Source organism: Cryptomeria japonica, chromosome 11 (assembly GCF_030272615.1).
Source record: "Cryptomeria japonica chromosome 11, Sugi_1.0, whole genome shotgun sequence".
Lineage (NCBI taxonomy): Eukaryota > Viridiplantae > Streptophyta > Pinopsida > Cupressales > Cupressaceae > Cryptomeria > Cryptomeria japonica.
Genome location: NC_081415.1, coordinates 576,523,544 through 576,549,071, shown reverse-complemented (window position 1 = coordinate 576,549,071; position 25,528 = coordinate 576,523,544). Strand labels below are relative to the sequence as shown.

General features: G+C 37.0%; 2 protein-coding genes across 2 annotated transcripts; both read left to right on the top strand.

The window, feature by feature from the left end:
- Positions 1-2,417: 2,417 nt before the first annotated feature.
- LOC131029494 (TMV resistance protein N-like) lies at positions 2,418-4,465 on the top strand. The gene is made up of 4 exons (XM_057959998.2): positions 2,418-2,485; positions 3,466-3,569; positions 3,731-3,939; positions 4,070-4,465. Exons 1-4 carry the CDS (start codon positions 2,418-2,420, stop codon positions 4,463-4,465), a joined length of 777 nt encoding a protein of 258 aa, XP_057815981.2.
- A 19,470-nt stretch (positions 4,466-23,935) lies between these two features.
- On the top strand, positions 23,936-24,949 carry LOC131029501 (geranylfarnesyl diphosphate synthase, chloroplastic). The gene has a single exon (XM_057960005.2). The coding sequence runs from the start codon at positions 23,936-23,938 to the stop codon at positions 24,947-24,949; it is 1,014 nt and encodes a 337-aa protein (XP_057815988.2).
- The last annotated feature ends 579 nt before the right edge of the window (positions 24,950-25,528 follow it).

Here is a 25,528-nt window from a genome sequence, read left to right as displayed (position 1 = left end):
GTTGTATTTTCTCAACTCTAACATAAACACCTCCAAGAGCCTTCATTGCTCAAATGGTCTTCAAAGTCTGCAAGGTGCTCTTGCACCAAAAATATATTTCTTTTTCCTTATAACCTTGAGTATTTAAAAATGAATGTTTTGATTAATAAAAGAAGGATAAGCTCGTACCATTACATATCCGTGAAGTGACACCTGTGGTGCATGAGGGATGCGTAGCTAGTCAAAAAACCCCCACTAAAACAAAGCAAAAAATCAGCAAGGACACCTGAGAAGTAGTAAAGAAACTAAAAGACCGGGAAGAATAGAACCAGAAACAAAACATAAAGATTTATGTTTTTGTCATTATAAACCCAATAAAGGCTACAAGTAGACACAGTCACCTCTAACACTTAGACATTTCTATACTTTAATAAATTAAGGCCTGCAACAAGTATAATGAAAGATAAAATACTATAACAAGAACACTTTTGAATAGGGGGTGCATTGAAGAAATATTAGATTGGTTATAGATAGTGGCTAAAGAATGGTTCTATCAAGAAAGGAAGTTCTCGACTTAGATAGATTTGCACTTACCAATATAGGTCCTAACATCACCTAGAAAGGGGCAAGATAGAAATATCACATAACAACTATAAGGACAAAACCATAAATCTTTGAAAAAAAACAAAGAGGGACTCTACAAGAAACAAAATCAAACTAAAAAATAATTAAAAGCACACTAGTATCCTTTAAATTAGAATGATATGCAAGGTAAAGGCTCAAAATAAAAAAAAACATAAACAAAGGGCTCCTTGATTTTATCTAAACTTTATTAGACTATGTTCATAAATATTCTACGATAAGAAAATCAACATATGAACCTTTATATTAAGGTTTATCATTATTTTTTTTCAAAATAATTTCATACAAAAAATAATTCTCATGAATTAACAAGGCCTTGGATTAATCCATGAAAGTGCAACTAAGTTCACTTCCTCTTCATGAAATCAAATAAGCTAATCATTAGAAATAAAAATTAAACAACTGTGAAGATAAATTCCATTGCAATATGATAATTAACACATGAGATTCTTCACAACTCTAATAATTGTTCTAGAGGGCATGTCTAGAAAACTAAAAGCAATGGGCAACTTTTCACTATAGTACCACATAAATAATTTCCCCCCCTCTTTTTCTACACCATTAAGTGTCTTGCATCTGAAAAATATCTCACTGCTTTCATCTCCTAAACCAATTTTTCCAACTCTACATAGAGTTTTTGTGTCTCTGAATGTCATCGATTTCCTACATGAGAAGCACGTTCAATCCAACTGTATTTGGGAGCTTTTTAATTTCTTATCTTTCATCAATCTCCTTACCATTTGCTCAAATTACCTTCCCACTTCTCCATAGGTGTTTGAGAGAAAAACATAAGGTACATCTTTTTCAAAATCCAAATAAAAAAATAGCGTTGCTATAAATACTATTAAACCTATATTCATATTTGATCTCATGCAACCAGAAAACTGGCATCTTGATGATAATGTAAAGGGTGTTCTCAAGATAGCCAGCACAAGCAAATAGGTTAATTATGCACACATAATGATCAGTTGTAGGTGTGATGCAATAAAGGTTACCCATGTGATTGAAGTATGCCCATTTCACATGCGTGGCTGCATGCACATATAACAAAATCAAAGTTTATTGCTTTAGGACATGTTCCAAAGAGCTCCATTAATTAAAATATTTTGAGAATATCTTTACAAAAATCAATTTTGTGCATATCCCATAAACAGTGCATTCCCTAGGATGCGTCTATTCTGGCTCCAAAATGGCAGTACGGATTGACTAACACACGTGTTAGTCGTGCGTTTTACGTTGTCGATTTTGCAATAAATGACTGCGATTGACTAACACATCGCTATCACGCTGTACGAAATATCTGTTTTGGAACCAGAATAGATGCGTCCCATTCCCTAAGACCACAGTTATTTGAGGCATTTGGTCAAACAGTTAACGTGCCTTGTTTATTGCTTCCACATTTTCCATATATGTCTACTAGAGCATTTCCAACGATAATATCTTACAAAAATCCCCCTTGTATTAGGGTTCGATGGATGTCCATACATCTGACAAAATTAATGTGACCTTTATGGTTTGATGGATTTCCATACCCTGTTCCAAAGCTCCCATTTTGGCACAGGCAGAGGATGCTGGGAAAGGTCCTGGATTCTAGGTTTACCTCTGCCAATCGCATTTGCTTGAAACTCTCCAAAGCCTCTTTTACAAATCCCTTTTGCGTAAATCTTGCAAACATGGCGTTTGATGAGACCACATTTATTTGAGGCGTCCTGACAAACTATTATCTGCTCAAGCATTTTTGAATAACCCCAATTCCGTTGTGCTTTGATCAACGTTCATCCCCTGTTCCAACGTTAATGGAGTTAAAGGATAGTATAACTTTGAAAAACCTAGACTTGGAGTTGGAGTTGTCATTATGCTACAGGTAAATTTCTTTTTTTATAAATAATATATTTTTCCAGTAAGAAATTATTAATTCATAATAATATCTATGATTATTATCATTTGATAAAAAAATTGTAATTATAATTTTTAAAAATAAAATATTTCATTTAAATATCTTAAATTTTATAGATCTTAATCAATTGAATCATTAAATTGTCATGAAATTTATATATGAAAAAAAAACATCATTAAATTTTATGTTTGGTTTATATTATGAATATATAAAAGTTATATTGTGTATAAAAGCATTTTGTAACATCATATAAACAATTTGTTTAGGTAGTAAATTGTTTGTTTACTAAATCCTTCAAATAAACTTATTATCTGTTTTCTTTAAAATGCAAACATATTTGAAAACAATCGAGTGTCATTTCATAATTAGATCATTTCCTATTCTTCATCTATCAAATGAGTCATAATTTATGAATTATATATAATATTAATGTTGTGAAATAGTCAAAATAGATTAGTGAAAGTTGAAATCCTAATCTTGATTTGTTGATAAATATATAAAATTCTTCATCTATCCAACGAGTCATAACTTATGAATTATATATAATATTAATGTTGTGAAATAATCAAAATAGATTAGTGAAAGTTGAAATTCTAATATATATAATTCAATTAAATTATTATATATAATTTGATTACTAATTTTTAAGCTTAATAATCAATCTAAACCATTCTTCTAAAATTATATTCAATTTAACGTCAAAATTGATAGTATTGAATGGTCATTATTAAGTTCTAATCACCTCGAAATATAAGATTTATGTTTTTCTTTTTGAATTAAAAATTCGTTGGCCACTTACTATAGCTCCTTTGACTAATATAACCGTTTTTTTTTTGGAATTTTATATCTTACTATCTATGATCAAAATTTACAGTTTTTCCAAATAAGGAACAAATTTTAAATTTGCTTCTTAAGGTGTAACCTATGCATGCAAGATGATTTTGCAGGTATAAAGCAAGACTAGTAAAAAGAGTTGTGAAAGATGTGTTGGACACCTTGCAGAAGAATGCTCCACTCGATGTTGCCATGTATCCCATTGGACTTGAACGTGGTAAACGTCAGATAGTCGACCTTTTAGATCCGAGTTCGACGAACATAATAGTGAGAGCGGGAATCGACGGTTTAGGCGATGTCAGGAAAACGACCTTGGCCAAGCTGTTTACAATGTGATTCATCACACATTTGATGCTTGTTCCTTTCTATTCAACATAGGAGCTACTGTACAGAAAGGAACTACACTTGAGGACTTGCAGCGAATAATTTTAAGGGATTTGGTATTATACGACACAGAAGTTTCAAGTGTTGATGCAAGAAAAGTTCTGATGAGAGATCGATTGCAAGGAGTTCGGGACCTTGTCATTTTAGATGACGTGAATGATATGTGGAAACTACATGCTGTGGATAGGGATTGGTTTGGCCCTGTAGTAGACTCAACATTACTTCCCGAGACAAGCATATTCTCCATCTTGCTAAGGTCAATTCAGTTCATGAAGTGAGTGAAATGACGGAGAGGGAAGCTCTCCAATTGTTTTGTTGTCATGCTTTCTCTAGGACATCCTCGGAGAATCCCTACGAAGAGCTTTCTACAAAATTGCAAAGGCCTGTTGGGGAATTCCTCTCACATTAATAGTCATGAGATCATATCTATTTGATAAGAAGGATCCAAATGACATCGAATGCTGGAAGGTAGCTGTCTTGAGCATCGGAGGGAATGCATGCAAATCTACAGTCCTTCAGATCAGTTATGACAGACTTAATGATATTGAGAAGGAAACCTTTCTGGATATAGCTTGTTGCCTTGTTGGGGAGAAGAAAATCGAAGCTGTTATTCTCTGGAAAGCTTCACGCCTAGATGAAGTTCATATTGCCATCAAGAATCTTTCTTTGAAAATGCTTATAAGCACTAGTGGCTCCATGAATTGCCTCGAAATGCATGCCCTCGTGTAGCAAATGGAAAGAAGGATTTAACAAGAATTTGGTGATAACAACAGAGTATGGTTGCTTATTGGTCGACATAGAGATTTGAGCCCAAACAGACCAAAGGGAATGGATATGCTAAAGTGCCACACCTCTTTGTACTTTGTCATTGATGACATATTTGATGCAATCCTCTTTTACACCATAGATTAGGAAATATCTTGTGAGACTTGGTGCATGGTTCCAGTTGAGACTTAGATTGTATACATTTGTGCACGGCTCTAAGTGAGACTTTGATTGTAACAATCCGTCATTGATGAGTATCTAGTTGATGCTCAAAGTAGGTTGTCTCCATGCTTGATCTTTATTTTGTTGCACTCACTGATTCATAGTCATCGGCATTGGTACTTGGTTTTGTCACACTTTGACATTCTTGGTGCAACATTGACTCTATTTCTTCCTAATAGAGAGGTATTTTGGTCAACATCATTGGACCATCTTTGTAGGAGATTCTACATTGAGGGGGGGCTTCATAGTCTCTCTCCTTCTCTCTTATGGGGGGACTTTTTCCTCACATGAGGTTTTGTTCTTCTCATACATCATTGAGAACATTGTGTGCTTTCATCTCTCTTTTTGGGGGGAGTTTTTTCCCATTGGGTTTTTCTCTCTTTTTCCGTTTGTGAGAGATTGCATTGGTTTGCATACATTTGCATTTGTACATGGGTACCTGTAGCGTCCTAAAATTGCGACACTTGCAATTTCAAATGCATTTCGGTCTTCACGATGGCGACGCAACACGCAACCTGAATGGAGACCCCGAAACTTGATTATGACACTAAAAACTGCATTTTCAAGCACCCTGGCCTGAACCTCCTTTACACCCTGCTGTCCCGGGAGGTGGAACCAGAGCGCCCAGCGCCCTGGTCCCCCAGGACCAGGGCGCCCTGGTCCTTGGGTCCTATTTTGGGGCCCGGTCTCTTTTGGACTTCGGGTCTTTATGTTTGAAAATTGGAAAATTTTGTTTCCTGGTCGGCCTTAGGTCGGGAAAATCAGTCTATCAGCCCTAATTGACAAGTATATAAACTACATTTTCCTCTCCCATTTGGGTAAGAAGGACATATGTGTACAAGCGTGGAAACGATACTCAAACATTCAAGCATTCAAACATTCAAGCATTCAAGCATTCAAGCATTCCTTCTAAGTCTCCATTCAAGGCTAGGTGTTGCATTCAAGACAAGGATTCAACCATTGAAGAGGAGATCACATACTACAACATACAACATACAACAAACAACAACATCTATACCTTCGCACATAAGGATACAAACATCCTTACAACAAGGTATTAGTACTTGTTTTACATTACAGACATTTACATTTACAGCAATTTCTCATTTCTTGGTTAATTCCAAAACCGGGGTTTGACCTAAAGGCAAACCCCTAATCCCTAACCCCCCAATCGTCTTCGCTTTTCTGTGTGTAGGTTGCAGGTACGCGGCTGAAATTGAAGATCTGGAATCCTTGTTCAGAGACGAATAGATCCCCCTTCGTTTCACGGATTTTTCGGAGGACCGTGGCGCCAGGCGCCATCGTCCTGACAACTTTTGCTCAAATTTGCAGGACAGCGCCGTATCGACATTTTACTGCTAATTCCAGGTCCGCAGCTTCATCCTATATCCCTATCTCAGTTTATAAGCGAATCTTTGTCACTTTCTATGCATTCCTAGCTTAATTCTTCTATCTACATTCTTTACAAAAGAGGGTAGCCTTGCTGTCTTAACCCTTGAAACTCATTTAGCATCCAATCTTGCATTGTGTGGGATTGGATCTTGTGGGTTTCAACCCCTCTTTTGAATGTAAAGTCTCCCAAGTGAAAACCATCAACCCTAGCGACCTCCCTTCTCTCTCCTCGGAGTTGGAAGAGGGGAGAGCAACTAGGGTTCGATTGCGATTTTCCGCTTTACATTTTGGTGAACCCGACGTGAACATCCTTTCTGATTATTCATGATTAGATCTGAAAATTGATTCCTTGATTACATTTCCATGTTTGATCTTTTGCAAAATTTTAGAGGTGATTGCATAAAAACCCTAAAATTTCTTTTTAGTAATTGAACTTGTGGAATATTTAATTGTTAATGCTTGCTTCAGATCTACCCTTCTGTTACAAATTATCAGTTCATATTTGTGCTTTAATTTTGAAAATTAAGTGGTTAAGTGTCAAAACCCTAATTTTTAAAACCCTCTTGATTCAACCTTTGTCCGACAATTTCACTGATCCAAACATCTCCAAATCAGCTGTAACTTTGGATTCTGCAATAAAATCACAATATCTTTCATCCCTGAAAATTTGGAAAAAAGTTGCAAGGACCGTGTGCACTCCGAGCGCCATCGTCCCTGACATTTTTTTTGAAATTTCGGGAGCTAGATCTTACTGTATTTTCTTGCTAAAATCCAGAATTTTGGCTGCTTTTATCAATTATAACACCTTCAAAATTAAAGTCAAAGTTGGTCTTGTGATTGCTTGGATTAAGGCTTCTAATCTTTCAAAAATCATTGAAATTGAAATTCATGTCAAAATTGCGTTTCTTACTGTCCTAAATCTGAAAAGTGTGTTTGCATTCATTCAAAATTTCAGTGCTTTATTCAAATTCTTGCAATTTGTGACTTTTGAAATTAAGTGCTTAATTACAACAACTTTGATTTCCGCTTTCAAAATTGAATTTTGCGTGAAATTGAGTCAATTTTTAAATTTCAAAACTTGCATTGTTTTTGACATTCCCTCTAAAATCATCAAATTCAAAATTTCAGTTTCCCTCTCTTTTTTAAAATTCAAATTTTGCATTTTTCAACAATCTTGGTAGGGTTCAATTTTGAGATTGCAACTTTAATTTGGCCTATCTACAGATCGTATAATCACTCAATTTTTTTAGATTAGCTCTAAAATCATCATAACTTTCATCCCTGCAAATTTTGAAAAAAGTTGCAAGGACCGTGTGCACTCCGAGCGCCACGGTCCCGGACATTTTTTTCGAAATTTCGGGAGACTGTTGTGATTGTATTTAACAGCTTAAATCTAGAAGATTGGCTGATTTTACTGAAAATTGCTACCTCTAAAATTCAAAATCTTCTCTCTCTTTCTAGTGCATGAGTTTTACAACAATAAGCCCTACTTATACTATTCCCGTTAGACGAAGCCGTCGAATTAAGTCTTTCCGAGGTTTAACTACCGAGGAGATGGAACCTAATTTGAATAGCCTTTTTAACGAGGACATGGGTAATTCCTCTAATGCTCTTAATGATGAAGAAGCTCTCCATGAGGTTTCTATAGAACAACTTTCGAAATTGGATAATCAATTTGACGATTTTCGACAATGGATGTCTCAAGAATACCCCGATAGTCAAGCTCTTCCTTTAATTGAGGGTCTAAAACGTATGCTTCAAAGTGATAAGAATGGAATTGATATTTTGCGTGGTATTGCACACATTGTGGATTTGAATGTGATGTCTATGAAGAGTTGTGCTGAAACTTTAGGTTATACACAACCTCCTACTCAAGTCAATCATTCTATCCCTTTGACAACTTCCATTGCTAGCATACCTACCTTTACATCAAACATAATGGCTACTTCTGTACAAGACATTCCTCCTATGATCACTAGTCATGGGGGCAATCTTTCTTCTTCAATTAACCCTTTTCCTTCATTCAATCCAACTTCTTCATTCATTCCTTCAATGAGTGTCCCTATTACATCTCCGCAAATGAACATGACGCAAGGGGGCAATTCATTCAACCATTCCATTCCTCCTTGTAGTGTTCCTCCTGTCCAATCATCTCCTATGACTAACTATCATAGGGTCCCACCACCTTACTCTCTACCTTCTTTCAATAACATAACACCTCCATCTCAATCTAACACGTCTAATATGAGCTCTTCGATTGAAGCGACCATTAACAATCTTGCACAAACTGTCTCTTCTTTACAGCAACAAATTGCCTCTATGAATCAATCTAAGTTTAGTGTGCCCACATTTGATGTTGCGAGCCCACTTTCTCTTGACATTGTTCGAGCTATCCCTCCTAAACATGTTGAAATCCCGCATTTGGAGCTTTATAATGGTAAAGGAGATCCTCTAACACATGTTAAGACTTTTCAAACAATTTGTACCGATTTTGCTTATGACCAAAGGTTGCTTGCAAAACTGTTTACTAGAACATTAAGAGACAAAGCCCTACAATGGTATTGCTCGTTGCCTTCTTATTCTATTACTTCTTTCGAACAACTTGCAAATGCTTTCATTCAACAATTTCAAAACAATATAAGTCCTAAAGTTACTTTGATTGATTTAATGCATTGTAAACAAGGTGTTAAAGAAAAAGTGACTGATTTCATTGGTAGATATAAGCATTTGTATGCTCAAATTTCTTTTCCAGTGCCTGACAAGGATATTCAAAGAATCTTTATTTCTAATTTACAAAAAGATATTCGAGATAAACTTCTATTTTCTGAGTTTACTTCTTTCCAACAGTTGTGTGCCACTCTTCACAATTATCAACTGACTGTGAGTCAAATGGAACAATCACATCCTATGGCTCCGAGTGATAAGGGTGATAGCAGTCAACAACCATTTGGGAAGTTTAAACCGAACAGAAATTCCATCAAATTCAATGAAAACATCATCAACAACAATGTGAATGCAGCATCAGGTGTGCCTCCTATTTCTAAGTTTTTCAAGAAAGAAAGAAAGTATACTCCTTTGAATGAATCATTGCATAGTATTATGAATAAGTTATTGGAACAAAATGTGCTTACTCTTCCTCCTATAAGGCAAATTGATCCTACAAAGATTACTTCACCTTATTTTGATAACAAAGCTTTTTGTCAATTTCATCGTCAGCCTGGGCATGATACTGAAAAATGTTTTTCTTTAAAGGGTAAAATTCAAGATTTGATTGATAATAATACTATCTCTGTTTCTAGAGTGAATGATAAAGGCAACACATCTGTAGCTCCTCCTAACCAAAATCTTCAGATTTTTACTGATCCATTACCTTCTCATACCTCTAATGCGATTGAGACTAATGATTCCTCTCTCTCATCTGATGGTCTTGTGTCTATGACTCCGAATGTGATTAACTTTGTAGAGCAGCAAGAAAACCCTAAAGAACCTTCCATCACATTTGATTCTAGTGAAACCATTAGAGCACCTGATGGTCCTTTATACATAGTTGCAAAAGTCAAGAATACACCTTGCCGTGGAGTGCTTATTGATCCTTCCTGCATGGTTAATATTATTACTGAAGAATTTCTTTTTACTTTGCAATTGAATCAAGTGATCTATGACAAAACAGATGTGGTTGTGAAATTATTTGATGCATTTTCTTCTTCTGCAATTGGTTCTATTACATTACCCATTGAGGTCCATAACAAATCCCTTGATGTGAACTTTGCTATTATTCCTTCTTCTGAACAATTTCGTGTGAAGCTTGGCTATCCTTGGCTATCTTCCATGAAAGCTATTGCTTCTCCTATTCATAAGTGTTTGAAATTTCCCCATAATGGTGAAGTTGTTACTGTCAATCATAGTCTCTTTAAACCAGCTGAAAGAACCTCTAGCGTTCCTATTGATTATTTTTGGCCTAAACAATTCCAATCTCTTCCTCCGCGAAGTGATCATCTTTTCAAATCTTATCAAAAGTGGAAAACAGATATGGTCCTATCTCTAAGTGAACCTAGAACACCCAAACTTGATATTCCTATCGTTCTTGAGAAGGAAGTTCTTCCTTTGAAAGATAAAACTAATGTCTTTCCTCAAGAAGATTCCCAACCCGTCCCTATGGATGTGACTATGTCTATGCCTAATAAACCTTCTAAAAGTAGACCTATACCTCCTCGTCATGATGGACTTGGTCTCCTTCCTAAACCAAATATTCCTCCTTTATACGAAGCAGTTCCTCCTCCTTCTTTTTATAGAGAGAAGAGACCTTCCTCTTCTCCTATTATTCAGCCTAAGAAACCACAACCTAAACACCCAAGTGATAAGGATGAAAACATTCCTCCTCCTCAATCTTCTCCACTTCCTACTAAGACTAGACGAAATCATTCTACACGTGAATGCCGATGAAAGCGTCGTCTTAGAGCTCAAGCAACTGCTTCTCAAACTTTACAATCTCCAAAAACACCTTCAACAAGCATTATTCCATTTTCTCCAAAATCTCCTAAACATAAGATGCATGATGGTCTTGATCCTGTACGGGTTAAAGATCCTATTTTTATAAATCTTGATGATGATATAGATGAAAATGTTATTCATGATGAAAATGCTACTCCTCTTGCTTCTGATAGTGAATATGAACTTGTTGATATTGATAACCATTTATCTAATGAATTTTCTAAAGCACTTATCCTAGCTCCTAGACAAGAACAACGTGGCTTGGAACATGAACATAGCCCTTGTTTGGATCTTGTGATAGCTCCATCTACTGTGTTGGATGTTCCTCCTCTAGCGTGTTCCCTGCCTTCCCGAAATATTGATCAGTAAGATTGGGGGGTAGATGACATGCTAGACTAGTTACATTAGCATAGCAGATTCTCTCCTCCTCTCTTGTGTTACTTCTTCTATATGTTATTCTCATTCTTCTATTTGTTGTCCTTAGTGTTGTCTACTTGAGGACGATGCAAAACATTGAGATCTCTTTTGGTCTCTCTCATGTTGACTCAAAAGACACATGTGTTCCCTTCTTCTAGGTGACCTTCCTTGATTGGGGAATGAAGAACAATTATGCATACATACATATGATATACATGAATTATCATATAGCATACTGACCCCGAGGAAAGCGAAGTCACCTCGTGCTTTATGTTTTGTGTCTATTATCCTTGGGTTTATCTCACACTTGGGGGCTAAATCTTTGTGATAACGTGCTCCTTTTCCTTCTCATTTCCTATGTGTATCACTACCTTAAAGCAATCACCCCCGTTGAGGCGTGTGCGATCGCTTTAACGTAGGGGGGCATACACCCCGTCTATCCCTTCAGGATACTTGAAAATTTCTTGGCGAACTTAGCTTTGCCTTGAAAATTTTTGGTATTTTTCTTGCATGACTCATAGTGAGGGAACCTTACTACTAACAGTCATGGTTCTCCCTCATGATCTTCCCTTTTACTTTGTCAATCGAAGTCGTAAGATCCTTAGTCCATTGGGGGCTTGGTGTGTCTTGCCTCCTTGACGTGGTGAAAGTCTTTCAATGTTGTTTCCTTGTACTTTACCGGAAGTATGAGCATATGCTTATACTCCCGCTAAAGTGGGGGCTAAATGTAGCGTCCTAAAATTGCGACACTTGCAATTTTGATCGCATTTGGGTCTTCACGATGGTGATGCAACACGGAACCTGAATGGAGACCCCGAAACTTGTTCATGACATCAAAAACTGCATTTTTCAGCACCCTGGCCTGATCCTCCTTGCACCGTGCTATCCCTGGAGGTGGGACCATGGCGCCCAGTGCCCTTGTCCTTCAGGACTAGGGAGCCCAGCGCCCTGGTCCCCCAGGACCATGGTGCCCAACACCCTGGTCCCTGGCCCTATTTTTGGGCCCGGTCTCTTTTGGGCATCGGGTCTTTATGTTTGCAATTCGGGAAATAATGTTTCCTGGTCAGCCTAAGGATGGAAAAATCAGTCTATCAACCCTAATTGGCAAGTATATAAACTAAATTTCCTCTCCCATTTTAAAGAGATGGAAAAAAGGCAGAAGCGACATTCAAACATTCAAGCATTCAAGCATTCAAGCATTCCTTCAAGCAATTGATCATTCTAAGTCTCCATTCAAGGCTAAGTGTTGCATTCAAGACAAGGATTCAACCATTGAAGAGGAGATCACATACCACATACAACATACAACTTACAACATACGACAACATCTACACCTTCGCATGTAAGAATACAAACATTCTTACAACAAGGTACTAGTACTTGTTTTACATTACAATCATTTACATTTACAACATTTCTCATTTCTTGGTTAATTCCAAAACCGGGGTTTGACCTAAGGGCAAACCCCTAATCCCTAATCCCCCAATCGTCCTCTCTTTTCTGTGTGTAGGTTGCAGGTACGTGGCTGTAATTGAAGATCTAGAATCCTTGTGCAGAGACGAACAAATCCCCCTTCGTTTCACGGATTTTTTGGAGGACCGTGTGCACGCCAGGCGCCATCGTCCCGTCAACTTTCACTCAAATTTGCAGGACAGCATCGTCTCGACATTTTATTGCTAATTCCAGGTCCGCAGCTTCATCCTATATCCCTATCTCTGTTTATAAGCGAATCTTTCTTACTTTACATGCATTCCTAGTTCAATCTTTCTATCTACATTCTTTACAAAAGAGGGTAGCCTTGCTGTCTTAACCCTTGAAACTCATTCAAAATCCAATCTTGCATTGTGTGGGATTGGATCTTGTTGGTTTCAACCCCTCTTTTGAATGTAAAGTCTCTCCTAAGTGAAAACCGTCAACCCTAGTGACCTCCTTCCCCTCTCCTCGGAGTGGTGGGGGGAACACTTAGGGTTCGCTCGCGATTTTCCGCTTTACAGGTCCAAGTCCCTGATTATTTCTAAACAATATGGAGTTGGCCTCTCCATGCATGATTGGAGGTCCTGACTTGGTTCTTGCCTCTCCGACAGTGTAAAACCCCACCGTGTGCATTTTGGGGAACCAACAGAGAGGGGGAGAGAGAAAGAGATAGAGAAAGAGGAAGAGACTTGAGAGATAAAGAGAAAGGTAGTGGGAATGAGGGAAAAAGAGAGAATTGAGAGAGAAAGAGTAAGGGAGGGGGTAGAGAGGGAGATAATGGGAGAGATAGACCTAAAATAAGGGGAGAGAGAGGGGGAGGAAAATCATGGGAGGGAGAGAGTGGGAGTAAATAGATAGGACGGGGGAGGGAGAGGGAAAGAGGGAAAGAGAGGGGGAAAATGAGAGAGAGGTACACCTAAGAGAGGAGGAGAGAGAGAGATAGAGGGTGAGAGACTTGAGAGAGAAAGAGAAAGGGAGTTGGAGGTAGAGAGGGAAAGAGGGAGAGACATGAGAGAAAAAGAGAAAGGGAGTCAGAGGGAGATAATTGGAGAGAATGGGAGAGAGAGACAAGTAAGAGAGGAAGAGACAGAGATAGATAGAGAGATAGAGGGTGAGAGGGAGATAGACTTGAGAGAGAGAGGGGGGAGGGGAGAGAGAGGGAGAGAAAGGGAGAGAGAGTGAGAGAGATACTTGAGAGAGTGAGAGAAAGAGAGAGCCCAAATGAAAGAGGGAAAGAGAGGGGAGTAAAAGAGAGGTAGACACATAGGGGGAAAGAGAGAGAGAGAGGGAGAGGTAGGGAGGGAAAGACTAGGAGAGATAGATAATTGAGAGAGAGAGAGAGAGAGAGAGAGAGAGAGAGAGAGAGAGAGAGAGAGAGAGAGAGAGAGAGAGAGAGAAGGTGCGTGTGTGTGTGAGGGAGAAGGGGACTGGGAGGGAGAGAGGGAAAAAAAGAGAGGGAAAGAGAAAGGGAGGGGAGGGAGAGAATTGATAGAATGGGATAGAGACACTTGAGAGAGACTAGGAAGGAGATATGGAAAGAGAGTTTGAGGGAAAGAGAGAGAAACTTGAGAGAGAAAGAGATAGGGATGGGGAGAGAGTGAAAGAATGGGGTAGAGACACTTGAGAGAGGAGGAGAGAGAGAGAGAGGGAGTGGGGGAGATACATAGAGACTTGGGAGGTGGATGAAGGGATTGTGAGAGAGAGAAAGGGAGAGAGAGACCTAAGAGATGGAGGGAGGGATAGTGAGACGGAGAGAGATACCAAAGAGGTGGAGGGAGGGATGGTGAGAGAGAGGAAGGGATAGAAGGAGAGTAAGAGTCTAGAGAGAGAGATAGGTGAAGAGAGGGAGACAAGGAAATAGTGAGAAAGAGAGATAATAAGAAAGGGAGTGAGGGAGAAAATGGGAGAGAGATACACTTGAGAGAGGAGGAGAGTGAAATAGAGAGATAGAGGCTAAGAAGGAGAGACTTAAGAGAGAAATAATGGGAGAGAAATAAAGACAAAAAGAGAGAGAGGGGGGGGGGGAAGTAGAGAGGGAGAGAAAGGAAGAGAGGGAAGGGGAGGGAGAGAGGGAGAGAATGAGAGAGATATATTTGAGAGAGGAGGAGAGTGAGATAGAGAGATAATGGCTGAGAGGGAGAGAGACTTAAGAGAGAAATAATGGGAGAGAAAGAGAGAGGGAAAGAGAGTTAGAGAGAGAGAGGTAGAGAGAGAGGGAGAAAGGGAAAAAGTGTTAGAGGAAAAGATAGAGAAATAATGGGAGAGAGAGAGACACGTAAGAGAGGAGGAGAGAAATATCAAGAGATATTGTCCTACAGTAGGTTCGATAAAGGACTATTACACCACTGCAACACTATTTGCCTTTTATGTCCACAACATAAACTGCTACCCTCATTGCAAACTTTCTTTCGCTTATCACACACACCTTCACACACTCAATCTCTTTCTGCTACTATTTCTTCTTCTTCATTATGCTACTACATATGTATATCTATATATATACTGGATCGTATAAATACAAAATAGTGTATCGGCCAAGCCCAACACGTTATCAATATGCTTATGTTGGCCTCTGCAAGACTTCTGCACGCTTCCTTTGTATACTCTGATTGCCAATGCATATACTGAGATTACCAAAAAGGGATAGGGTCATCTAAACCCATGAATACCGACCCATAATCACAAGATCAAGCCCAATATCTCCAAAACGTAGGCTCCACATGTTCCAAGAAAATTGCAACATGAAACCCGAAGAGATAGTTCTGATAATTACCAAAACTACTAACACTAGGACACATAACTGATACCGGGATCAATAAGAACTCCTAACACTAGGATATCAGGATCAATGAGAACTCAATGAAACCTCTAAAGTCATCATCCAGGGATGTCCATGCTACATAATAACTTCTGACTAAAACCACAAAATTTGAACTGTACATCCATACTGACTCCTTACAATCCTTGCATACAACAACAATTATAGCATCCATAGAATCCAGACTATTTCCCGGACCTCATACATTGTCCGGTCCAAACTGAATGGATGGTTTGACATCAATAATAACATTATTCACACAATTCTAAAAACTAGTGCAAAAGAATTACCCCTGTGTTTCATCAAAGTAGAGCCCTCTTTTCCTAACAAACTTCTCAAAAGTGTTTTTAACATTTCTAGTTTTTTTATTATAGGTCTAAATTCAAGATGAATCCTTATTTGATTCAATGCAAAATAATCACAATTATAAGTTTATATCTATGAATCAAATTTAATTTTGTGCACCATATTTATTTACAATCACCTACATCAATTTTATAACTATAGAAACAACTATAAAAGTCAAATAAAATAAAATACCATTAATTTATTTTAAAATTTAAAGCATTTGACATATTTGTTTCCAAATTATTTTTTTATTAAGACAACATCATATTTTTTAAACAAGGGCTACTTTCAAACATTTAATAAATACAAACAAAAAAAGGAGAATATGTCTCAATACTAGAATTAGATCAATTCACATACATTCCTATATGAGAAAAGAGGAAAATTTATTCAATGCTTACATTTCTTTTATTGCAATTGAACAATTTTATGCACCTTGAGACAAGTAATATTTTCCCATTTACAAAAAAAGCATGCTATTGTATTTGTTATTCATATACACTTTTATAAGGATCTCCAATTAGTTATTAGCTTGATGATGCTTATATAGTGTAGAACAAATTAAATTATCTCGAGAAAAAAAAAAATCTACAAATGTGAACTTTGAACATTCTTGGATATTTATAATGGAATATATGGAACCAAAAGTTCATAGAGGGTAGATGAATAATCATACAAAAATATCAATAACAATGTCATAACTATAGATAGGAAAAATAGAATCTATCTCACATGCCATAACTGACACATTACACAAGGAAAAGGGAAAAGCTACATTTCTTTTATTGCAAATGAATAATTTTATTGTTTAACACACACCAGATGTTGAGTGGGGGGGTAGGAGGAGGAATTGGCATTAACTAATGTAGACACCCAAAATTGTCATGTCTAATTAAATAAATATTTTATTTATTTAATTATCTAAGTCTAATTCTTCTATTAATTAAATAAATCTTTATTTATTTAATTAATTAATTTATCCTCTTCTAGCCTTATTTCTCATTTAAATAAATACATTTATTTATTTAAATTATCCCTTTCCTAAATTAAATAAATATTTTATTTATTTAATTGTCCTACTTCTTCTATTAATTAAATAAATCTTTATTTATTTAATTAATTCATTAACCTTTTCTACACATGACACATGTCATTCATCTCTTATTTCCTACACTACCTACCTCTTTCATTATTTTGGTATTTCTTATACCTACCCTCTAATCCTAGCCGACCTCTCTTTTTACACCTCTCAATCTTAACCCTCCATTTTCTATTGTGTCTTCTATTTAAGGAGATGCTTTCTTCATTATCAAACCCTAACTACTTGATCAATTGACTACACTTCAATTCTACTTGCAACCACATTCCGTTCTTTATTGAGCTCTTGTGCACATAAAAATCTGAGAGCAAGCATATCAAACAAGATCAATGGAGATAGGAAGAATGGAGATCAAAACCCTAGTGGACATGTGATGGTATAATCTTTGTGATTTTTGAGTTATTTTGCATTGTCTTAGGTTATCTTCATATGTTATGGTGGATCTTTGTTCATTGTTAGGCTAGGGTTTGGTGGTTGAATCCATTTTAGTCTTTCAATATTGTTGTTTATTGCTATCCATGAGAAAAAACCCGCTGCTAAAAACATACCCAATAAAAATTAATAACACAAACAAACCCGGAAACTAGAACTAGGCACCAGGAATAACAAAGCAACAAAAAGAAACACTCTCCCACTAAAAGCATGAACCATTGGCTTACCGAGTGGGAGAGAACTCCAACTTCCTTTCCAAATAGATGTCTTTGCCTTCTCTAGGAGAAAGAGCTTTTTAGAGGAATCTTTCCCAAAGGAAACAATTGGAGGGTCCTATGTGGCTTTCACCTTTGAAACAAATGCTTCTAGCCTCACCGTAGTTGAGGACTCCATATGTCTTCTTGTCTTGGCTCGCATCCTCATGATTTCATCTTGATTATGATGGAGGGCAATATAGTTCTTCTTTATGATCTCCCTATGTTGGTCAAAAATGTTCTTCATAGTCCTCATTTTATCTTGATTTTCTTGGAGAACCTCCATCATATCAATTAAGTCTTTCACCTTCTTAGTTTGACCAATTTTCTTTGTGAGCTCTTTAACTGAGTTGTCCATCACTTTCCATTTCTCAGTCATCCTAGCAAACTTCCCCACCACCATCAAAGCCATTTTCTCCTTCTCATCATCCACCCAACTAGAGGCTCTAGCCTTTGCCTCTAAAATAACTTTGATCCTATTAATTTTATTTTTTGCCACCTCAAATTGGCCCAAATGCTAGCAGATGGCACGTTTGACGTTTAGAGCCCTCACAAACTTCATTCACCTTGAACGCAAAGAGGGGAAATTCCTCCTTAAACAAAGCACTCTAGGGAGAGGATTTAAGAGAATCATGAGAAGAATGGTGGGATGGGGGATTAGCCTCTTTACTCACAATGTTATTCAAGGTCCAATCAGACCCAATAGACCAAGAAGAGGTTGTATCCTCTGATTCCTCTTCGATAATGACCATTTTCTTAGTAGAGCTTTCACCAACTAGGGGACCCAAAGGGGTCTTGAATTTAGCATTTCGAGAGGGACTAACCCAAGTGGGAACCTTATGGGGTTTGGGAGAACCAACGATTGCAGATTGATTGACCAGAAGCTCAACACAGAGACCCAGACTAGAACCAAAGTTAGGGGGGTTAATATTAGGGCCACTAGAAGGGGTTAGACTCAAATGGAACTTATAGAGACTTAGGATGAGACCTGGGTGCAGGGGACAGGAACCCTTATACTTAGCAACCTCTATAGCTTGGTAAATAGTGGTCAAAATCCAAAAGGGAAAATTAATCCTCATCCCATGACGAAGGTGATTGAGCATCGAGAACAGTTGAGAATGAAACTACTTGAAACAACCGTCTAGAGTGAAGAACTTCATCACAAGCACCTCCACATCCTTCCAAAACCTACACAAGTCATCCGTATTGAAATTGCTTTGGTGGTTGGCCACCTTCTCATCTCGGCTTAGAAATATTTTAAAATATTCCTTATAATTCCATTGAGGCTTCTTCTAGAAAATCTTGCCCTTTATAAGTTACCCCATCACCATTGCAATGGTCTTCATCGACATAGTAAATTTCACCTTCCCCAGTTGAACAACAACATTTTTTCTAAAACTGGACAAATTAATTAGAAATCAAAGGATCAAAGCCCTTCATACCCTCAACATAATTGGCTAAATTTCCTTCTACCACTTTCTCTAGAGGGCATTATTCACTTAAAATTTTTCACAAGTATCTAACTCAGTTTGGATTAAGTCTCCTCCCTTCCTAGCTACAAAAAACCTAGAGCCAAGAGCCAAGAGCCAAGGCAATTCCACACAAGCCAGGATAGAAAAATCCCTTCTAGAAGTGGTAAAAGTAAAATTACTTTCCTTACCATTAATAGCATCAGTCCACCTCAAGATATGATAGAAGTACACCACAAAGAGGAAACCAAACAAAAAGGTAATTTTCAAATCTTTAGGCTCCATAGATTTAGTTTTTCTCATTTAACATGACACACATTTTGTCAAGAAAATCATGTGGATCCATCCAAAATTTAATGCCCTCAGAGTAGGGGCCCAAGTTGGCAATCCTGTTAGTAGTCTTATTACCTTCCCTAAAAATATGTTGAAACACAACATGGTCAAGTGTGGAGGTGACACAAAGACAATTTGAAATGATATTCATCCTCTACCACCCAGATATGGTTGCGCCTTGTAACACCATGATTACACTCTTTGAGTCCCCTTCTATGATTAACTTTATGCCTTTATTCTTGGTAATGAAAATACTAATTGAAATGCTATGAAAATGGAGATTAGTATAAACCAATAGGAATTCATGTTAGTAATGAGCTTTCAACCATATGAAAAACATGAAGACAAATCCATCCAAAGCATTATCAAGGAAGATTAGCAACACAAGAAGCTAGTTAAGAAATAAATAAAATAATATTACTTCCCCATGATTTTCCCTATGCCATGAATCTTCCTTGTCCTCCTCCTCTCTAAGATCCCGTTGCTACATGAAGTATGCCCTCAGCTTGAGCACTAGCACAAAGGGATGTCAAATGGAGAACAAGAGATGATTGATTATGTCAAGTGTGGATGAGGATGCAAATGAAGTATTAATTTCAAATAGCAATTCCAACTAGTGGAAGAGATAAAACATAATACAAAGGCTTCCTACAAAACATTCAAATTTTAAGCAAAGTAACAATGCATGGATAACTCTTGTGTGTGTATCCTCGAAAAATAAAGGAATGAGATCTATTCATAGGGAAGATAGGCAAATGAAGGGTTGAGATTGAGTTGATTGAGGAAGGGTTAGGGTTGCTTAAGGAAGTGTTGATCCTCAATCCATGTGTTCTCCTTCAAGTCAATCACATGTTGACAAGTGTCAACAAGGGAAGGCTTGAGAGGAGAGGATGAAAAAGCATTAAATGCTTGAAGACTTGAAGGAAGACATTAAAGGCTTAAGAGGACTCTAGAAGGAAGTCATTAAAGGCTTGAAGACTTTGAAGGAAGCCATTAAAGGCTTAAGAAGACTTTAGAAGGAAACCATTAAAGACTTAAAGACTTTAAAGGAAGCCATTAAAGGTTTGAAGACTCTAGAAGGAAATCATTAAAGGCTTAGGAAGACTTTAGAAGGAAACCATTAAATTCTTTTAAGAAGACTTTAGAAGGAAATCATTAAAGTGTGATTAGGCTAATAATAGGGGTTTATACATGATTAGAAGGATGGTTAACTTGCAACTTTCATTTTTTAGAAGATGCAAGTGGGTGAGGGATTTAGGAATTTAAATAGATATTTATTTATTTAAATGTGAGAGATGGGATTTTAATAAATGTTAATTTATTTAAATGTGAGAGATGGGATTTTAGGATAAGATGAATTAATTAAAAAAATATGTTTTGTTTATTTAATTAATAGTTGAATGATGGTTAAATAATCAAATAAATATCAAATATTAATTTAATTAAATAGATAGAAATAGGTGTCTACACCAATAAGGCCACCACCATCTTACCCATGCTTGAAGTTTGGGTACCCAGATTTGCCATGTAGGCCACCACCACTTTTCTCTCTCAATCTCTTATCACACCACCCCCTCTCGCCCAACTCGGGTTCCTCGTTGAGGACCCATCAAAATTTAACTTTAACAATCCTAGGTCAAGGGGGGACCATTTGATATTATTCTTAAACCCAACTAGTAGGTAGGAAAAATTAAAAAAGGATGTTCATCAACTCCCAATTCTTCACCACAATCCATTCAAAATGCGAGGGGGGGTGCGAGTGTCTTGATTTGCTAAAGAATTTCATATTCTCCTTGACTTTATTAATCATAATATTAGTTAGGACCTACCAAAGGGACTTCCAATCCTTAAAGATTTGGTTATTACATTCCTTCCATAAACACCACCTAGTATGGAGGAAGACTTGCTACCAGAGCTCCCGAGTAAGGGGATGGGAAGATGGAGGAGACCAAGCCGAAGAAACCACTCTAGGGAACCTATGCCACACCTAGGAGGTAAGAAATGAGCTGGAAATCTTTTGTCTAACCTACCAAACATACATACAATGGAACAAAAGGTGTTCAATACTTTCATTAGATTATTCACATAATACACATTTGTTCACCACATATAACCCTCTCTTCTGAAGACTATCAATAGTTAAATTTTTCCTATGGAAAATTGTTTACCAAAAGAAGCAAATCGTCAAAATAGTTTTAGAGATCCACAACAACGACCAACTAAAAGAGGACCTAGGGATAGGGGATAAGAGATCAAACTAAGATTTGACAGAATAATTTGCATCCTTAAAAGGAGCCTAGACAACAATATCAACAACCTCAAGGTTGAGGAATCTCAATGGTTTGAAAATCCTAATCAATTCAATAGCTACATCTCTTAAGGGGGGAGCAAACTCCACAACAGTGAATCTCCAAATCGGAGGAAAGGAACCAGGAACCTAGTAATCAACCAAGAAAACTCCAATTTATTCACCAGAGACTACTCCAAAGTCAAGTAGACAAGGTGCACCTCAGAGGGGAAGTCAAAATCCAAGGGTCGATCCAGAACCTAATGTTTTTTCCATCACCAACCTACTATAACAAACCTTTCTAAATAAGATATTTTGATTTAACCATGTTATCCTAAATGTGAGAATCTCTTGGGAGATCATCATGATAAAGGAAGAATAAACCATTGCCACCATTGAGATATTAACATGTGTTGTGTGTATGAATAGTTACTATTGAAAAATCATTTGAATGTGATGTGCAATCATTATTGTGATATAAAAGAGAGTGGAAATTAAATGTGTATTTTTTTATTATAATAAGAAGATCGAGTGTTGTGTTTACATTCTTGATTAGAGTCTAATAAAATTACTGATGTATTGATAGTAATTTAAATATGATTTATCTAAGATTTGACCAAATAATAAGGGTATATAGAGTTTAATTCAACTAATAAGTGGTTGTGGAAGGTTAAGAATTAGATTTGTATTACTATTTTGGCTTGGAACATTACAATGGTATTAGAGCTTGATTTCCTTCTAACCTATGAATTTTGGGAGGATTAATGAGATATATGATGTGTGGTGGAAGGAGTTTTTTAGGAGGTATAGTCGTGATAATACAAGGATAGTCAAAGAAGGAAGCATGAGACAACAAAGCTAGATAGTTGAAGACATCATAGCCTATCATAAAAACGTATAAAAGTCTTGATTATGACATTTAGAAAAAATGTTTATTTTGTGGGATTTTATAACTTGGAAATGAGACATCCATTAAGAGAATTTTAATATAACCAACCTCATAAGAATATCCAAGTATCCAAAAATGAATTGATAGGGTAGAAGGAAGAAGAATAGTTAAAATCAAATCCTCACAAAGCCATCAAGTGAGATACAACTATAGAATAGTAAGTTCCTTCTTCTACTCATGAGTAGAAGAATAACTCCCTTATCAAAAAAGATGTTGCTAGAAATGAGCTTAAAAGAAAGAATTTTTGCTTCTCATGCAAAGAACCTTAGGAATTGATTCATAAATACCTAGGTATGTATATGAAATGATGTTTGAAGTAGAATTAAAAATAGAGTTACAATGAGATATAGAGGTTGAAGTTAAGAAGCCTATTGGTGAATTCTCATAGTAGGAAAATTATTTTTTCTGAAGTTAATGAGAATAAAACAATGGAAGCTCAAGAGAAAGTAAATGAATTTAATTTTCTAATAATTGTTAGTGATGTCCAAAATACTCCTATTAGAATGAGCCTTGGTGTTATTTAGTGTGTTTACAACACAATGGTATTAATAAACTATATAAGTATATGATTGGTCTTGATGCTTGTCCTACTAGTATTCATTCCAAAAGAATGAGTCACAAGAGTGGTGGAATTTTTTAATTATCTTAGAAATCTCCAATTTGAAAATAGAAAGTAAACACTTTGTTCATATTTTTGTAAGGAGGATAGTACCAACAAAGAATACTTCCTAAAAATAATTAACTAGGAGTTGTTGAAATATTTTTGGGAATATTTTAAAGCAAGGTGGTCCCATAAATTTTGTAGTGTACTTTAAGCTTAAGATTTTACACTCTTAAATTTGTTGAAGCCAATGAATTTTATTATTTTGCATATTTAATTCAATAGAATAAATAAATATAAAATAATAAAAAATTAATTAATAAAAAATTTAAAATTGTAAATGATTGACAAGTGACACAAAAAATCATAAACTAGTAGACTGAATTTAAAATCCACTATTATTTGCCCACTGAAAATTTCAAACTAATATTATCCCAAAAGAAAATCTAATTATAAAAAAAACCACTATCATCCAGAAAGAATATTTAATTAATTATGTAATGTGTTTGTTTTTTTCTTTAAAATAGACATTGAAGGCCTCCACAGGACTGTAGCCAGAGAAGCCTCGAAATTTAATTATTCGTAAATCGGGTATTATCCATCCAGTGAAATTTTCAAACTAAAATTATACAGAAAGAAAATTTAATTATATAAAAAAAAATTGATCTGCTATTATTGAGAAAAAATATTTATTTGTCATCCAACGTGTTTGTTCTCTTTGTCTTCAAAGAAGAGAATGAAGGCCCCCACAGAATCACAACCTCAGAGGCCTCAAAACTTAATCACAGAAGATACGAATTTAAGAAAGAATCAGTGCTGCAAGTGGGGGAAAGTAGCTTAGATCGCGTCATGGCAAGGATAGCGTTGCCCATGCTCTCCAAAACAGAGGCTTCCCCAATAATTCACTCCATTCGAACCTACCAAGTGCCTCAATGGAAGGCCACCACAAGACCCACGTCAATACACAATATTAAAGTAAAATTCGGATCTACACTTACCAAAGACTTCGATCTGAAAGAGTACAACAAACCTCTCATCGAAAGCATAAACGGGGAGCTCCACAGCCTAATTCCCCTAAGCAACGACAAGATCGAAGAAGCCATGAGATACTCTGTGAAGGGAGGGGGAAAGAGATCATGCCCCCTCATGTGCATAGCGGCGTGCAAGGCGGTGGGAGGGCAGAGAGAAGAGGCCCTGCCAGTGGCGTGCTCGTTGGAAATGATCCACGCTGCCTCACTGCGTTGCGACCGCCCCCCGACCTACGTCGTCTTCGGCCCAGGCATCGCCATTCGCGCAAGCGACGCCCTCTACGCCCTCGCCTTCCACCACATCGTTCGGCCCTGTGACGCACTCCATCCCGAGGGAGCACTCAAAGTAGTCTATGAGCTGGCAAAGGCAGGAGGATCCATGAGCATGGCGGGCGACCAATACATGGATTTGGCTAGTTTGGGGACTCCTTTTATTGACCTTGCCTTTGTCGAGTACATTCACCACCATAAGTCAACGCTCATGGCGGAGATTTTGTTGTTGAGTGGAGGGATCGTTGGCGGGGGGTCCAATGAAGAGGTGGAGAGGCTGAGAGCTTATGGGCATTTTGTTGGTCTTGCTTACCAGATCGTTGATGATATGCTTGACCAGACTGGAACTACCGAGGAGCTCACTAAACCAGCTAGGAACGATAAAATGGTGGGGAAAGCTACTTATCCTGAGCTCTACGGGTTGGAGAGGTGTCGGGAGATTGTGGTTGAACTTGTGCAGAAAGCCCAACCCTGCATTTCCCAGTTTGATCCCTTAGATGCGGCGCCTCTGGTTATTTTTGCACAATTTGTTGTTGTCAAAACTTTTGACAGCATCACTGGGTAGGGTTTCAATTTTGTTCTGTTCTTCGTGGTGAATGAAATTTTGATGGAGTTGCTTTTGGATTTTGATGTCTTCTTACCTGCTAGAATGAAAGAAAATGTTTCGATATCAAAAATTTATCGCGTGTGCTTCAAAATATTTTAATTATTGTTTATTGGATTAAAACAATCATCTAGTGAGTCAATATAGTATCCACACATAATAACTCCGCCAAAATAACCTTAGACACAATAACCCTCAAGAGCAAAATAACTCAGGGTCATAATAACCCATGCACAAAATAACCCGTGGTCAAAATAACCCATGGACAGAATAACTCGTGGTCATTTGAGATCAAGCTAGTAAACTTTAAATGACATAAAATCAATTAGAACATTAGAATTTAGATCATGTAGAAGGAATTAAACCAAGTTAATAGAACATTTTAAATGGAGGCCATCGAAACTGCAAAAGTGACACAATACTAAAAGCCATCATGCATATGGTTCTATGTACAAGGGATTACTATAAATGATTGCATCCCCAATGTTTGAAGTGTGGATATTTTTCCAATTCTTATGCCAATTTTGTGCTCCAATTTGC

Excerpts from the sequence above, each read along its gene's own strand:
- LOC131029494 (XM_057959998.2), top strand. The coding sequence starts at position 2,418 with ATGGAGTTAAAGGATAGTATAACTTTGAAAAACCTAGACTTGGAGTTG. Across the intron at positions 2,486-3,465 it reads GAGTTGTCATTATGCTACAG|GTATAAAGCAAGACTAGTAA; the intron begins GTAAATTTCTTT and ends ATGATTTTGCAG. Across the intron at positions 3,940-4,069 it reads ATAGGGATTGGTTTGGCCCT|GACATCCTCGGAGAATCCCT; the intron begins GTAGTAGACTCA and ends TGCTTTCTCTAG.
- LOC131029501 (XM_057960005.2), top strand. The coding sequence starts at position 23,936 with ATGGCAAGGATAGCGTTGCCCATGCTCTCCAAAACAGAGGCTTCCCCA.